The sequence below is a fragment of the Clarias gariepinus genome, chromosome 23, assembly GCF_024256425.1.
Source record: "Clarias gariepinus isolate MV-2021 ecotype Netherlands chromosome 23, CGAR_prim_01v2, whole genome shotgun sequence".
Taxonomy (NCBI): domain Eukaryota; kingdom Metazoa; phylum Chordata; class Actinopteri; order Siluriformes; family Clariidae; genus Clarias; species Clarias gariepinus.
This window is the reverse complement of record NC_071122.1, coordinates 10,984,646-11,002,064: the sequence shown is the minus strand read 5'-3', so window position 1 is coordinate 11,002,064 and position 17,419 is coordinate 10,984,646. Positions and strand designations below refer to the sequence as shown.

Here is a 17,419-nt window from a genome sequence, read left to right as displayed (position 1 = left end):
CTGCTGAAATATTATGGGACATGTGGAGAATGAGATAGAACTGTCATGTCTTCAAAAAAATATTTATGTTGACTGGCTCATCTGCTTTTGACTCATTCGACATAATATGTAGTGGTAACTTATTGTAGCTTACTTTAATGTAAAAATGTGAACCTCCTACACAAATGTTGAAAAGCTTGTCACATTAAAGAGTTTATTTATTTATTTAGAATTTTATATCTCACCTTTTGCTCACAGTTCTAGCCTAGTCTAATTCTAGTCTAGTCTAGAATTATGGCTTATGTGAAATTGCCACATTGCTTTTAATATGGAAGTGTGAGAGGTTTATTTTTTTCACCTCACTTAATTTAAACAATTTCCCTTTTCCATATGATTTTGATTTCTTCAGGTACTGTTAACTGGTACAGTTTTATTTTTATTAATTTTGTTTTATGGTTTGTTTGTTTTTGCATGGATATAAGTCAAAAATTACATGTATGCTTTTGAGCTTTTCTTTCACTGTTTAGTAGGGCTCCATGATTAATAATAATAATAATAATAATAATAATAATAATAATAATAGAAAGGAAAATTACAATGTCGATTCATACATACAGTACCTGCAGTCTCATTTCTGAATGATAGCAGTTCACTTGCATGTACATCCCCGCATTCAGATCACGCTGCATTCACATGTCCGCTTATTTACTTGACAACCATCCCAGATGCTATATTAGTCACACTCATTGGTCACACTCACACAGTGTAAAACAAAACACTATTAATTCACACATCAAATCAGACTAGAGATTAGCGAATGATTCAGTCATACAATTCAATCACTTTTCCCATCTATCTTCCTGTCACTCGAGTGACGTGTAACAAGAAGGCAAACCTAAACAAGCTAATAAGTTTATTTGGTAGAGTAGTCAGAGTAGTATGCTGTTATTTTAGTACTAGAAATCTGAGCGTAAAATCCTCAAAATGTTAAACCTGCACTATTTTTCCTGTGTGTGCTCAATCAGAAGCCAGAATGCTTTTGTTTCGGATTGGCTTCTTTTGATACTCTGTGTGTCAAATCATTATGTTTTCTTCTGTTGTTGCATTTGTCACCATGTATGTTATTATTATATTTATTAGAATATAATAAATGTTTCACACACACGCATACACAAAAACTAAAATATATACTAATGTCTCATCAGATATATGCACATACTGTACAGTTCTAACTGGAATATAATTTAAAGTATTAGTTAGTTAAACATGATGCGTTGATTAGCTGTTACACAGAGACTCTAAGAATTGAGTAAGAGCTAAAAGGGAGAATACTAGAAATATGTTAAGATTGAGCAATAAAACCTTTGACAACAATTCATTTTATAAGGTAAACTATAGTACTTAATTTAAACTACATAACAAACTCCATGACAATTACCTTATGCTGATACAATAAATAAATGAAAAAATAAAAAAATAAATAAACTACTACTACTTAAACTAATAGGGTGAATAGTGGTAAAGTGGGACACTTTCTGAAAATGGTTGTTAAATATGATGTGCTACACCCCGGAAGTGATGTCATAGCCATAAATAAAAAAAAATATATATATCACATACTTGCTAATGATGAACTCATTGTTGATTTTTAGTAATAAAAACATATCCATGCAAAGATATAAATTATTAAGCTTAACTGTCCCACTTTACCCATTGTCCTACTTTACCACTATTCACCCTACATGTGATGATGTAGTTGGCTGAGTGTCCAAAAAGCTAAGGTGCTATTTATTAGTTATATTTAATTATTATTTTTAACATTCTATTGTTAAAATGCTTTTAATTTATTCACTTTAAGTGTTCAAAAATAAAAAAAGTTACTTTTTTGAGGGTTAAGCACATTATTTATTTTATTTATACTTAAGTACAAAAATTATTTTTTGTTAAAAAAACAAGAAAATTGTGTGAGAGAATCGTGATCTCAATTCCCATGGAGAAAAATTGTGATTCACATTTTGGCAAGAATCGTGCAGCTTATTGTTTAGTAGTCATTTCCTGCTCTTATCCCTCTGTGCACTTGACCTTTTATGGAGTTTTGTGGGTGTCTTTAAATGCAAATGAGCTCTTTTGTTTTTTTAAGACCTAGATCAGTCTCTCTAAAGAGTATTAGCCTTTAGCTAAATGCCTTAGGATGGTTCAGTGCTGTAATCAGTGGCGACATTTAAAAACGAAAAGGCTAGAGCAGCGGTTCTATTAAAAGACCCGAATCTGATTTATATTTGTATCTGATTTATATTTATATTTATATCTGATTATATTAAAAACATGAAAGCATGTTAGCCGCTAACTAACTCCAATTTTGAACGAGTGTCTGTTAGCCGAACCTTGAACTCTGTGACAGCCGGGGACACCATATGATCACCGGCTGTTAATGCTGGAAACAATTACGTTTAGCCTTAATCTTTGGCCTGGATCACAATAACAATCACTAAATTACCTACAAAACTAACAGTTTATTGATGGATATGACAGGTTATAATTTCAAGGTAGGAAATTCTAACCTGTTACAGTATATCCATCAATTAACTGTTAGTTTTGTGTTATGACGCCTTGCAAAGGGGTATATTAGCAAAGAAATTACAGAATTTTCCCTCATATTTAGCTGGCTTCCACGTCAATCACTATTCAATACATTAACTAACAATCAGCTGATTGATAAGACTCATTGAGAATGGTCCAATCACATGAGCCCAAATATTTAAAAACAATATTGATTCGCTAAGAACAATAGTGGGAGGGTTTGGAGCGCACAGTGCTGCGCCCCAAGAATGATTTAAAAAGATCCAATTAGAGCCCAGCCTCAAATCACATGCTTTTTAAAAATTTATGTGCCTACATAGACACTCGTTTGTCCGGCGCCTCGCGTACACGAACACGAACGTAATACAGTTTAGTTTTTTTTTTTTTATTGTAAATGAATTATATTAAGGAATACAGCGGAATATTGTGAATAAATGACTATTTCATTATTAAAATAAATAATTATTATGTTAAATAATTACATGTTAAAGTAGCATTCTTCTGTGCCTAACTTTAACTGATTACACTGAACCATCCTAAGGCATTTAGCTAAAGGCTAATACTCTTTAGAGAGACTGATCTAGGTCTTAAAAAAAACAAAAGAGCTCATTTGCATTTAAAGACACCCACAAAACTCCATAAAAGGTCAAGTGCACAGAGGGATAAGAGCAGGAAATGACTACTAAACAATAAGCTGCACGATTCTTGCCACAATTTTTTTCCATGGGAATTAAGATCATGAGTCTCTCACAAAATCTTCTTGTCTTTTTAACGAAAAAAAAAATGTTGTACTTAAGTATACATAAAATACTCGAGTACAAAAAATGTACACTTTCCATGCAGTCTAAGTCTAGACATTGAGAACCCCTATGGCATGTTAAATGCCACCTGGTAACAACAAATGCCCTGATTTTGTTTGTTCATTTGGTCTATTTAAATTATTCGATAGATATGACAAAAATAGAGGATTTAATTATGTCTACAGTTATGAAGTGGGCAGACATCAACGCCTCTGTATATTGTATGTACTTTCATGAAGTTTGTGAAAATGTAAGTATGTAATGAAAAAAATATGAAGGGGAATGATGTTAGAGGAAAAACGTGTATGAGAGTGATTTGCTGAAGGTCACAGATTTTAATAAATATCGAAAGAAATCGTGCTTTGAAACCATACTACTGTTACATTTAATATTGTGGAACATCTGTAAAACAAGATAGTTCCTTTCATATGTTTATAACGTGTGCTATAGCAGCTATAAACGGCTTATCGCTTACCAGGGTTTTTCTCTCACTCTCTCTTGTTTCAAATTCAAATTCAAATTTTATTTCTCACATACACAGTCATACACAGTACGATATGCAGTGAAATGCTTAAACAACTGCCCGCGACCTTAAAATAAAAGACTATGAATAGGAAATAAATATGAAAAAGAAAATAGAAGGTAAATTTAATTAAGAAAAAGTTAAATTAAATTAAATTAAATTAAATAACTTTACAGTACAATATATATATATATATATATATATATATATATATATATATATATATATAAATATATATATAAAAATATAGAAAAATAAGAAACAGCTGTACAATATAGAGATATAGAATTTATGGACATTTTGTGTGGGAATGAAGTTGAATATAAATGGAAATGTCACATACTTAAAGTGTTTAAAGTGTCTTGTGCATCTGGGGAACAGAAAGTCCAGGGGGTGTGCAAATATGCTTGAAAGTGACATATTTAAAGTGACTTATGATAGGGTAATTGCGTAATTTACCTAATGTCCACTAATGTGTAGTTGTGCAGTGGCCACTAGTGTAAGTGAATGTCCAGAATGTCCACAGTGGTTGCAAAAACCATACGTGTGTACTGTATGTGCAAAATGGATCAGTACTGTGTGGTGTACTGATTACAGTATTACAGTGCGGATAATGCGCCCGGCTGATCGCACCACCTTCTGTAGAGCTCGTCTGTCCTGCATGGTGCTGTTCCCGGACCAGGTTGAGATGTTTCCCGTCAGGATGCTCTTTATGGTGCAGGAGTAAAAGTCCCTAAGCACCTTGGAGGGCAGTCTGAAGTCTCTTAAGCGTTTGGGGTGATAGAGACGCTGTCGGGACTTTTTCACCATAGTGTCGATGTGACAGGACCATGACAGGTCCTGCGAGATGTGAACACCGAGGTATTTGAAGCTCTCCATTCTCTCCACTGGGCTTTCGTTGATGACGGGGGTCTAGTAGTTTCTCTCCTGCTTAGTGCTGAAGTCGAATATCAACTCCTTTGTCTTACTGACGTTTAGAAGGAGGTTGTTCCTCTGGCACCAGTTCTCCAGATTCCCAATCTCCTTCAGGTAGGCCGACTCGTTGTTGTCAGTGATCAGGCCCACCACGACGGTGTCAAGACAAAAAAAACAAAGTTTATTGATACTTGTCCAAATTTATGGCCCATGAAATTAATGTAAGTGTAGCACAGATAAAATTATTTATGTGTAAATAAGTTGTTATTAATAAATAGCTGAAAATCCTAAGTAAAAATATAGATTGCCTTTTGTAATTTAAAATGTTAGGTTAATGGTTTATAAACTTTAAATTGTTGAATGTGTTAAATGTACGAGTTGTAAATTTTGTAAAAATTTGTTTTTTTAATAAAGGATATTAATTTTAAAGTGGTCATTTTCTAGAAAATGTTGTAGATTCATCAGGGCCTAGAAGCTTCAGAAGAGCGAAAAAAAAAAAAGACGGGAAAAGAAACTGAAAAAAGAAGAATGAAGTTAGTGAAATAATGATGCTAAAAAAATTTAGACTTAAAAACTTTAATGTTTTCAAAAGTTCGAATGTACTTTTTAAATTGTCAGCAAGACTTTTGTGAGATAGAAGTTTGGATAGAAGTTAGGAGTGTTAATATGCCCCAGAAACCGTCCCGTTAATACAGTGTATCGAGGGGAGTAAAGCAACGTGAACAGACCGAGTTAGTCAGCTAACCCAGCTACATGTGCTTTTGGTGAACTGTTGCTAACCTGGAGACGAGACACAACTTTGTGGATATGGTCAACAGCTTCTCGGCATGTGAACAGAGAAATGGACAAGTAGGATTTACTTGCTGCTGCCGACTCCATAGGTTGAATAAACAACTCTCAGGGAAAAAGTACAAATAGCTTCTTATGGGAAAATGCATTTTGCAATACAAAATTTTGTCTTAGGAACTCGCCTATGGAACGAATACAATTCATAATACATAATGTTATCAAAATTATATGCTGAATGCATGCCGTAAACACAGATAAAAGCAATTCAGCAAATATTAGACCTATTTTAAATTCACTTAGAAACCCGTTGATACAGAAAGTGATGAAATAGAACCACATGCATGTTGCCAAAAATTGTTTGTTTTATGTCCAGAAAGCTCTTAATATCAGTCCGACGTTGGTTCTTCTCTTGTACTAATAAATAGTAAAATACAAACCTTTACAAGTAGTATTCCATGGCTACTAGCGAGTTGAAAAACACCAGTTATTGCAATAAATGCAAACAACTGTGTTAAAAATGGTGCAGCAAAATTAGCAACTGTCTTAATTAATGGCCCACAATTGTGATCTTAAGTAGAGGTGTCATGGCTGTGAAGCATCTGGTATCTAATGGCTGTGTTTTTTCACACAAGGATTAGCACATCCCTAGTGGTTCAAATCAAGCTGTTGGGAAAATTGATCAGCAGAGATGTGGCCAGGAACGTATTAAGTAGATTTTTCTATCCATGGGTTATGAATATACTGTAAGTGTGTAATAATCAAATAAGAATGTTTTCGTTTTTTGACACCTAAGTGTTCAGGCAGCAAAAATGGATGGAGGTGGTTTGTACTGATGAATAAATCCAAAACACAAAGATGGCACCGATGTAATTAAAAGCAAAAGCAGGTGATAAAGAAAAAGACTAGAGGTTGAGAACTGGGAAAAAAACTGACAATCAGGAACTTGATAAGCAAAAATTATAACAAGGCTTGGCATGTCAAACTGAGTGAAACTTTGTGTCTTCAAATTGTATAAGTTTGTGAGTAATTGAGTCCAGGGCAGGATACTGTATTTCAATAACTGGAATCCGTAGATGGGAAACAGTAGATGATATGGTAATATGGGAAAAATACCAAATCATATCATGTATTCAAAATAGAATGTGGAAATGATATTTCTTGTCTAATTCAAAGTCTAAACTCTGTCTTGGTTTCAGATTAGTACCTGCAGGCTACTTTTCTGCTTACCTTCAACCATCAAGTACAGCGCTGATGGGTGTCGACTCTCCTAGACCAGACATATCTGAACATCCCTGTTCATAAACATATGCAGTTTATTTGCTGTGACTAACTTGCACTTAGGCTTCAAACTGTTCAGGAAAAAAACGGTCTTAAGCTGAGAGAATCACTAAACCTAATGTTTAAGCATCTGCTCTGTAGCTGGTCTCATTTTCTCATCAAGAACAAATCAAGTCCTTTACAAACACGTTGTGGTTTTTTTTGTTGTACGCTTTCTTGTGATTTTTCCTAAGGGAAAAATATATATTTTTTCACTCTTAGCCATGAAGCTGATACTGTATGTAAGGTGCGTACAAATAAGTCTCATTTCTATTATCTTCAATTGTAGTCATGCTGTATAAAGTTTTTTTCATACCTTTTTATTGAAAACGATTACAATGACAATTGTCAATACAGCTCCCAAAAAACAGGTTTCTGCTACACATTTTTCTAAATCGGTATTACAATTTTTTTTACATCCTTATATTTATGTGTTTGACCTTATAAAAAGGGGAATCCACTCTAACTTTGGATGTGACCACCATTTATGCAGCTTTCGGCTCTAAATCTGAACAGAAGATCCATTAAAGCAATATATTTATCTTTTTTTTTTTTTTTTTTTTCTAACCATTTGATGTGCTAGTGCAGTCATGTGGTTTGCCTGGTGTAATGGAATTTTTATTTTATTTTATTTTTTTGGACAGTTGAAAGATTCAACACAATGTGCAGTTACAGAAGGCGTAAAAGGGTTTGTGTGTGTGTAGGAACATACATTTCTATAGAGACAAGCAGGACAGAGATGGTGAGATTCTCTAATGAGCATTAATCAGGCTGCCATCTAGTGTTGTAGAGGTTTAGTACAGTTTTAATGACAAATCAAAAACAAAACAAAAAGAAAAAATAAAACAAACTATTTTTGGCAACATGCATGTGGTTCTATTTCATCACTTGAAAGTACCAACGGGTTTCTAAGTGAATTTAAAATAGGTCTAATATTTGCTAAATTGCTTTTATCTGTGTTTACAGCATGCATTCAGCATATAATTTTGATAACATTATGTATTATGAATTGTATTCGTTCCACCAAACAAATGAAAACAAGCAAGAAAACAAGCAAAGAACAAGCGGGGAAAAAAAGTACAAAACAACCTGACCACACCAAAATTAAAATTACAGAAAAAAAAAACTAAGAAAAATTCCAAAACCACTCACTCATTATTATCTATACTACCAATCCATCATGGGGCACACACACTCTCACACACTACATGCAATCTAGGATCTCCAGTCACTCTAATCTGCATGTCTTTGGACTATGGGACGAAACCCACCAAGCATGGGGAGAACATGCAAATTTCATGCACACAGACGGAGGCGGGAATCGAACTTGGAGCCTGGAGGTGCATGGCTAGAGCGCCTACAACCAAATCACCTTAAGCAAGAAAGCAAAGGAAAGCAAAAAATAAAAACAGATAAAGAAAAGACAAAAATGAAAATCCCCCGAACAATCAAATCACACCAAAACAAAACATTAGAAAGAAAAACAAAACAACACTAAGGTATAATAATAAAAAAATAATAAAAAAGTGCTAACCAAATTATGCCAAAAAAAAAAAGTCAATGTCAGTTAAAGTCCAGTTTGTGCACATGTGCAGAAGTTCTGACCCAGTGTTCGCATTATGTGAAGTCTTGGACCCTGCTTTTGTGCTGTTTTGTTTTGTACTTTTTTTTTTATTGACAGTCCAGAGATTCAATAGGACAGAAGTTGCTGGTGCCTTTAGGCTTGTCATGGTCTTTACGGGTGAAGAAAAAACATGTAAATAATAACATATAAGTGAATTTGTTATTTTCATGGTTTTGTCATTCTAGTTTTGTATACAGTATGTGTCAGAAGGTGTGGTGGTGATATGAATGGCTGTGGATCACCACAGTAATGTCAAGTGTCAAGTAAAGTACCGTTTTTGTGACTTGTTTGCTGTGTTGCTAGAAGGCGAAGGTTTACTGGGCTAGTGCACTGTGTCATACCGTCCATCACAGCAGCGTCTGTGAATCGCACTAATCAGGAGCACAAACGCACACACAGAAACACAAGCATAGTTCATGCTTGTCAGCCTTCATACTTTAATGTCAGGAACGAAACATCAACGTCTTCCTGATTTTTTTTAAACAACAAATACAATACGGTTTTTCTTCGGTATTGTTCAGTGATTTCAGCATTCATTATAAAAAGAATGATAAATAATTAAATTGCGGAAAAATTAAATACAATACGAGGCGCATAACAAAATATATACTAATTTAAACATAACCTGTGTCAGAAAACATATTGCAAAAGGTAAATAACATTTTACATATACTGTAAACAGCTTGATCAGAAATGTTGCATCGTAGGTTGTGATTGCATTGCAACAAGTTATGTGATATAAACTGACAGATTGCATAAATGGCTTCTTTATTTACAGTAAAGTGTTATTACATATTAGCAGCTAAATCTCCTGATCCGGAATGAATTCATCCCAGTGTTTTTATGATCAAGTTTTGTTCATAAAAACTCTACATTTACATGGATTGTTTGCTTTGAGTCTAATTTTTTTTCAGCTACTACATTAAAAGAACTGCTTGGATAATCGATCCGCTTGAAAGCAAAGGTGGAGAGTGGCTTAATGAGGGCAATATGGCAAGCAACATATCATCTTTCACCCCATAATAATCTGTCAGTCCGTCTATATACAGTATATACATTATGTCTATATACAGTACTGTACATCTGGTGATCTGGTACAGTTTTTTTGTATATTGGGGAGGAAAAAATATACAATATATATAATCCATCAATCCATCATGCCTGCCTGTCTATCTGTCTGTCTGTCTGTCTGTCCATTAATAATATACCAGAGCACATTTAGGATGGCACTGGCTATTCCCCAAAGGGAAAATAGTTCAGTCTCTATTTCCATGGTAGCATGCTGTAGTAAAGAAAAGATAAAATTGGCCAAAAGCCTAGAAATTTGGGAGGCGTTAAATGCCTGGTGAACAGCCCATGAATGCTTTAAAAAAAACAAGGTTTTCCCCCAGAGATTGATCACTATTGCCATTGTTCAGTCATGGCCACTGCTCCTGTCGAATTCCTTAGCGAATACTGACGTGATCATCTGCTTTCCATTGAATCCAAATGTTATCATTTGTCAGACCATGCTGTAATTTTGGGCAGTTTTATTAGGCAACCCCTCCCAATGAAGGTTAGTTGTAAAATCATTATAGTTGTTAGAGTTACTAGAGTAGCACTATAAGAATAATACATGCCCTTTATAAGAATAATACATGTCCTTAAAGACAGATAGGCAGCTGCATTCATGATCTCAATGTTTAATAATATTTTTTTAATTAAGTCTTTATTCTTGGTTTTAGGTACTGTTTGTTCTGAGTAAATCTCTGATAAAGAAAAAAACTGTTTTAAATTATTAACCGTGGATCGATTCCTGTCAGCATCCTTCTGTCACGGTGCAGAGCGGAACGAGGTGAATCCAGGCGCAGATGAGTGGCAGCAACGTGAAAACGTAAAACGAGAGCAGTAGTCAGAAGGGGAGGCGTTTAGTCGGTAACCGGGAATACAATCAGCGAAGCGACAATCCAAAAAACGAGAAACAAAAGCCGTGGTCAAAGCAGGAAAGCGCGAGGTCAAAACCGGGAGATCAAAGAGCGAGGCAAACAAAACCGAGACGAGAAACCGAAAGCAAAAACGAGAAACAAAGCGGACTTGGCAACGTGAAAGCAGGAAAAAATAACGCGAGAGAATCGAGGCAAAATACACAAGATAATCCAGCGATTTAAGCAGCGCGCAGCGCGTGCTTAAATGCTGGAGTAATCAGACGGGGATTAGAGACAGGTGTGCAGACGGGGCGGAAACGGGGGCGTGGGAAAGGACACAGACAGACTAAGGTAAACATGAGCACATGGACAAAGTGACAGCGTGGGAAAAAGGGAGCACAAGGCAGACCGGGCATAAATCATGACAGTACCCCCCCCTTTATGAACGCCTCTGGGCGTTAGAGCGCGGAGCCTCAGGGTAGCGTTTATAAAAGTCAGAAATTAACTTGGGGTCTAGGACAAACTTGGCAGGGATCCAGCTTCTCTCCTCAGGTCCATAGCCCTCCCAGTCCACCAGGAACTGAATGCCCCTACCTTGGCGGCGAGCTTTCAGGAGTCGGCGGACAGTGTAGGCTTCACTGCCGTCAATGATACGGGGAGGAGGTAGAGGGTGGGTGGGGGGACTTAATGGACATGAGGCGAGACGGCGCAGCTGGGACACGTGAAACGTAGGATTGATTCGTCGCATGGTTGAGGGAAGCAAGAGTTTAACAGCGCAGGGGTTGACTATCTTGGTGATGGTGAAGGGGCCGAGGTAACGAGGGGAAAGCTTGCGGCAGGTGGTCTTTAGGGGAATATCTCTGGCGGCGAGCATGACTCTCTGCCCCACTCTGTACTTGGGAGCTTGAGAGCGTCTGCGGTCAGCCTGTGTCTTATATCTTCTGCCGACCCGTAACAGTGTTCTCCTCGCTTGCAGCCAGGTCTTTCTGCAGCGCCTAACAAAAGCTTGGGCTGATGGGACACTGACCTCCTCCTCCTGATGCGGGAATAAGGGTGGTTGATAGCCCAGGCAGCACTGGAAGGGAGACAAACCAGTAGATGACGATACTTGGGAGTTGTGGGCGTATTCCACCCAAGGCAGGAACTTGCTCCAGGAGGCGACATCTCGGGAGGCCATGCACCTTAAGGCTACCTCAAGGGACTGGTTCTTTCTTTCCGTCTGTCCGTTGGATTGGGGGTGAAAGCCTGAGGACAGACTGGGGGTAGCTCCAATGAGTCTACAGAATGCCTTCCAAAATTGTGATGTAAATTGGGGCCCACGGTCAGAGACGATGTCATTGGGGAGACCGTGCAGCCTGAAAACGTGCGTTATCATGAGATCAGCGGTTTCCTTGGCGGATGGAAGCTTGGGTAGCGGAATGAAATGGGCGGCCTTAGAGAACCGATCCACCACGGTCATAATGCATGAGTGGCCGTTGGAGGAGGGTAACCCTGTGACAAAGTCCAGGGCAATGTTAGACCATGGACGAGATGGAATAGGTAATGGTCTGAGGAGGCCTGCCGGTGCGGTGTTGGTGTGCTTGCATCTAGCACAGGTGTCACATGCTGCCACAAAGCTGGAGGTGTCTTCCTTGACCGTGGACCACCAGAAACGTTGTTGGATTAGAGATAGAGTTCGAGCTGAGCCAGGATGACAGGAAAGCTTGGAGCTGTGTGCCCATTCCAGAACCTGAGAACGTAGGGGAGGTGGAACAAACAAGCGGTTTGGAGGCACGTTACTTGGCCCGGGTTCATGAGACAGGGCTTGCTGGACCTTGGTTTCGATATCAAGCTCAGCAGCTGCGAGCAAGCATGACGGGGGAATAATGGTTTCGTTGGCAGCGGAGTCGTGAGTAGGAGAAAACTGCCTGGAGAGTGCATCTGGCTTGGAATTCTTGGACCCAGGACGATAGGAGAGAACGAAGTTGAATCTGGCGAAGAACAGTGCCCACCGAGCCTGGCGAGAGTTTAGCCTCTTGGCGTTCTGCAGATATTCGAGGTTCTTGTGGTCGGTCCAGACCAAAAATGGGGTCTCCGTCCCCTCTAACCAGTGTCTCCATTCTTCCAGGGCCAGCTTTATGGCCAGCAGTTCTCGATCGCCGATGCCGTAATTCACCTCAGCAGGAGTTAAGCGGTGAGAGAAGAAAGAGCATGGGTGTAGCTTGTTGTCATGTGCAGCTCTCTGGGAAAGGACACCTCCTACCCCTGTGCTGGAGGCGTCGACTTCCACAACAAATTGGCGTGACGGATCTGGAATAGTCAGGATTGGGGCAGACGTGAAGCGTTTCTTGAGTTCAGAGAAGGCTTTTTCAGAGGTCATGTCCCAACGGAAACACATCTTGGGAGAAGTCAGGGCCGTTAAAGGGGCAGCGATGGAGCTGTAGCCTCGGATGAACCGACGATAAAAGTTGGCAAAACCCAAGAATCTTTGAAGTTCCTGTCTTGTGGTGGGCGTGGGCCAGTTTGTGACTGCATGGAGCTTGGCAGGCTCCATTTCGATGCCTGAGGGGCCAATAACAAATCCCAGGAAGGTGGTGGTTGTTGTGTGAAATTCGCACTTTTCTGCTTTGACGAAGAGATTGTTTTCTAACAGTCTTTGTAGCACCCGTCGAACATGGTGTTGGTGCTCCCCTAGGTCTCGGGAGAAGATTAAAATGTCATCTAGATACACAAATACAAATAAATTCAGAAAATCTCTGAGGACATCGTTGATGAGAGCCTGAAAGACGGCCGGGGCGTTGGTCAGGCCAAACGGGACCACCAGGTACTCATAGTGTCCTGTTGGAGTATTAAAAGCAGTCTTCCATTCGTCACCCTCTCGGATTCGGACGAGGTGGTATGCGTTGCGAAGGTCCAGTTTGGAAAAGATCTTTGCTTCCTGGAGAAGTTCAAAGGCGGTTGTCATTAATGGAAGGGGATAGCGGTTCTTTACTGTGATCTGGTTAAGGCCCCTATAGTCGATGCATGGGCGAAGAGATCCATCTTTTTTGCCCACGAAGAAGAAGCCGGCTCCCGCCGGGGAGGAGGAGGGGCGAATGATCCCTGCTGCGAGGGACTCCGAGATGTAATGGTTCATAGCTTCACGTTCCCTGGGTGACAATGAATATAGGCGGCCCTTGGGGGGCGTGGTGCCTGGGAGCAGGTCGATAGCGCAGTCATATGGTCGGTGGGGGGGCAGGGAGACAGCACGAGATTTACTGAAGACCTCCTTGAGATCATGGTACTCTGACGGGACGGCTGTGAGATCCAGTGGTTCCTTCACAGATGCAGGACTGAGGCAGGACGTGGCTGCAGCTCGCAGGCAGGTAGTGGCGCATGACGGGCTCCAAGCTATGATTGTGTTTCTGACCCAATCGAGTTGAGGATTGTGACGGGTTAGCCAGGGCAGGCCCAGGACAACAGTAGCATGTGATCCCTCCATGATAAATAATGAAGTCTGTTCAGAATGGTTGCCTGAGACCCTTAGCCCGATGAGAGGCGTTCTGTGCGTGATAGGTGGGAGCAGGCTACCGTCGAGTGCCTGAACTTTGAGATGGGTCTCCAAGGGTAGAGCGGGGATTCCTAGGGTCTTGGCAGAAGTCGCATTGATCAGGTTGCGATCTGAACCTGAATCAATCAGTGCCTGCACCAGATGGGTCCGTTGCTCGTGGATGAGGAAGACTGGAAACAGGCGGCGTTGATCTGAGAATTTTTCTGGTGTCACACCCTCCAATCCTCCCAGCTGTACTAGAAGACGCTCCCTTTTTACAGGACAGTTCCTGAGCTGATGACAAGATCCCCCACAGTAGAAGCACGCACCATATACTCTGCGTCGTCGTCGTTCTTCAGGGGAGACGCGGGTCCTGTCCAGTCGCATGGGTCTCTCCTGAGGATCAGTTTGAGGGGAGCGAGGTTGCGGGAGGTCTTTGGGAGGCGAGAGTCTAGTTGGCTTTCGAAGGCGGAGGTGCGAATCTACTCGGCCGGCTAGATCCATGAGATCTTGGAGCGACGAGGGAAGTTCTTGGGAGATCAAGGTATCCTGGAGCGTCTCAGTTAGACCTTCGAAGAAGGCGTCACTTAGGGCCCGACTATTCCACCCGCTGGAGAGAGCTAGGGTCTGGAACTCTATGGCGTAGTCATAGGCTGAACGTGAACCTTGGTGGAGTGTTAACAGCTTGTGACCTGCCTCCCTGCCGTGACACGAGCGATCAAACACCCTCTTCATCTCCTTAGCGAAGTGCTCGTAGTTGGAGCAGCAGGGGTCATGAGCATCCCAGAGTGCAGTGCTCCACTCCCTAGCCCGTCCTGAGAGGAGAGTTATCACATAGGCGACCTTGGAGCGTTCAGTGAGAAATGTGGATGACTGGAGTTCAAATATCAGCGTGCACTGAGAGAGGAAGGAGCGACAGGTGCCTGGATCTCCTTCATACGTGGGAGGGGCGGGAAGTCGTGGCTCCCGTTGCGTGCGGGGGCCCCCATTTTGTGCCGGAGAGAGATGGAGCCGTTGGAGCTGATTCATGACATCAGTGAGGGTTTGCTTGGTGTTGAGCAGCTCCTGCTGGTGAGCTCCGAGAAGTGCACCTTGACTCTCCAGCGCTGATTTCAGGCGGTCGATATCTGCTGGATTCATTTCGTGGCTGGATTATTCTGTCACGGTGCAGAGCGGAACGAGGTGAATCCAGGCGCAGATGAGTGGCAGCAACGTGAAAACGTAAAACGAGAGCAGTAGTCAGAAGGGGAGGCGTTTAGTCGGTAACCGGGAATACAATCAGCGAAGCGACAATCCAAAAAACGAGAAACAAAAGCCGTGGTCAAAGCAGGAAAGCGCGAGGTCAAAACCGGGAGATCAAAGAGCGAGGCAAACAAAACCGAGACGAGAAACCGAAAGCAAAAACGAGAAACAAAGCGGACTTGGCAACGTGAAAGCAGGAAAAAATAACGCGAGAGAATCGAGGCAAAATACACAAGATAATCCAGCGATTTAAGCAGCGCGCAGCGCGTGCTTAAATGCTGGAGTAATCAGACGGGGATTAGAGACAGGTGTGCAGACGGGGCGGAAACGGGGGCGTGGGAAAGGACACAGACAGACTAAGGTAAACATGAGCACATGGACAAAGTGACAGCGTGGGAAAAAGGGAGCACAAGGCAGACCGGGCATAAATCATGACACCTTCAAGTGGTTTTCTTGGAAATTAGAGCGATACTTCCACACAAACATTAAATATTTAACCGAGCCGTATTCCAAATTACATGATGTCATAAAAGCAGGTAGGCCTAAATGAACAAGATAAAGACAGTGTCTCCCTGTGCGATGGTTCTATAGTGGAAAAGGCATTAAGTAGAATTATTACACAGAAGACTTGCTGTTTAATTTAATCTTACTTAAGCCCAAACTACTTGGGATTTTTCCCCTAAAGAGACGATGCTGATAGTCGAATTAAGTGTGATTCAACAGCAGTTGATTTAAATATTCTATATTCATATTTGATTTATTATTTTATCCACATTTTATATCAGCCCGGAGCCATTCCAGTTCTTGCGCCAATTGAGGACATGACACAAATGTACGGTACTGTAAGTGTCACATTATTTTTAATAGCTGACCAGAAAGTTGGTTGTAAGGCAGAGAGAGCTGTGAGCGCAAAGGTTTGAGGAAGATACAGATGCAGTGTTACAATTTTGACAAAGATAACTTCAGAAAAAAGATTATCAATGATATAATCGCACACACACGTAAGGAATAAAATTCAGACGGGTGTGTTTCCAGTTTCTAAAATCTCTCTCTGTCAGAGAGCAGTAATTTCATTAGTGTTTGCATGCGCGACTGTCATTAGAGTGGTTCCATGTTAAAGAAGTTTCCTGATAGAGCAGTGTTTCCGTTAGTGTTTGTGTGCGCATTTGTGCACTCAAGCGCGCACATGTGTGAAAGTTGTCCCTACTCTTCCCTCTTGTCTTACTTCAGCTTCACACACACGCAATTGCATGCACACACACACACACACACACACACACACACACACACACACACCTACACACACACACACACACACACACACACACACACACACACACACACACACACTCACACATACACACACACACTAACAGAAATACTGTTCTGTCGGATTCTTTTCAAACTTAAAGTGCAGGTTAATTTGTATAATTTTTATTTTATATTTTGTATTAATAATTTTTATATGAATATTTTTGGGTTATGGAACAAGTCATTAGAGTTTCCATACTTCTTTCCATATTTCTTATAGGGAAATTTGATATACGAGTAATTTGATATGCAAGCACACTTTCGAAACAAACTATGCCCCGAATCCAAGGTTTAACTGTATAAGTGAAATAAAATAAGGGTTCTAGGGTTAAGTAAGCACCAATAATGATCATTATTTTACTTGTCACTTAAAACACTATGTAGAGTAAAATTTCTGAAATAATTTCTAACCCTCTTTTACTTGTTTCTTTTTAACAGTGATCTGCAACTTTCGGGGCTCTGTGGCTCAGGGGCTGATTCTAGAGATTGGAGAAACTGTCCAGATCCTGGAGAAGTGTGAAGGTAAGTTAGTCCGAAACCACCAGAAAGAAAAACTTTTTGCAAAGTGCACCTCTTTGGACTTTAGACTTTTTTCATTAACGGGCTACATTGTTATATTTACAGTTGTGTGCAGACCAGAATTAGAAGTTTTAAACGCAATGCCACATACATTATTGTGCCACAGACTGATCACTTCCATGCCATGCTGCATTGATGCCTTAACTAATACATAATGCCCTGACCAAGAATTGAGTGCATAAATAAAATTCAAAAGTTAATACTAAGAAAATGGATTTTCCTTAAGCTGTAAGAATCAAAATTTAAACCAAAAATGCTTTAAATATTTCATTTGATATGTAACAAATCTAAAATATTTATGGCCTTTTTTTTTTTAGAGAGAGAATGTCGAGGTTTACAGTTTTACTG

The 17,419-nt window shown here is 40.1% G+C and overlaps 1 protein-coding gene across 1 annotated transcript in view; it reads left to right on the top strand.

Annotated features, from left to right (window-relative positions):
* The window catches only part of dock3 (dedicator of cytokinesis 3), a 271,714-nt gene that overhangs the window by 46,598 nt on the left and 207,697 nt on the right, over positions 1–17,419 (top strand). Inside the window, exon 2 of the mRNA XM_053483930.1 lies at positions 16,931–17,014. Within this exon, the coding sequence (XP_053339905.1) occupies positions 16,931–17,014 (84 nt within the window). The remainder of the gene's footprint in view (positions 1–16,930; positions 17,015–17,419) is intronic.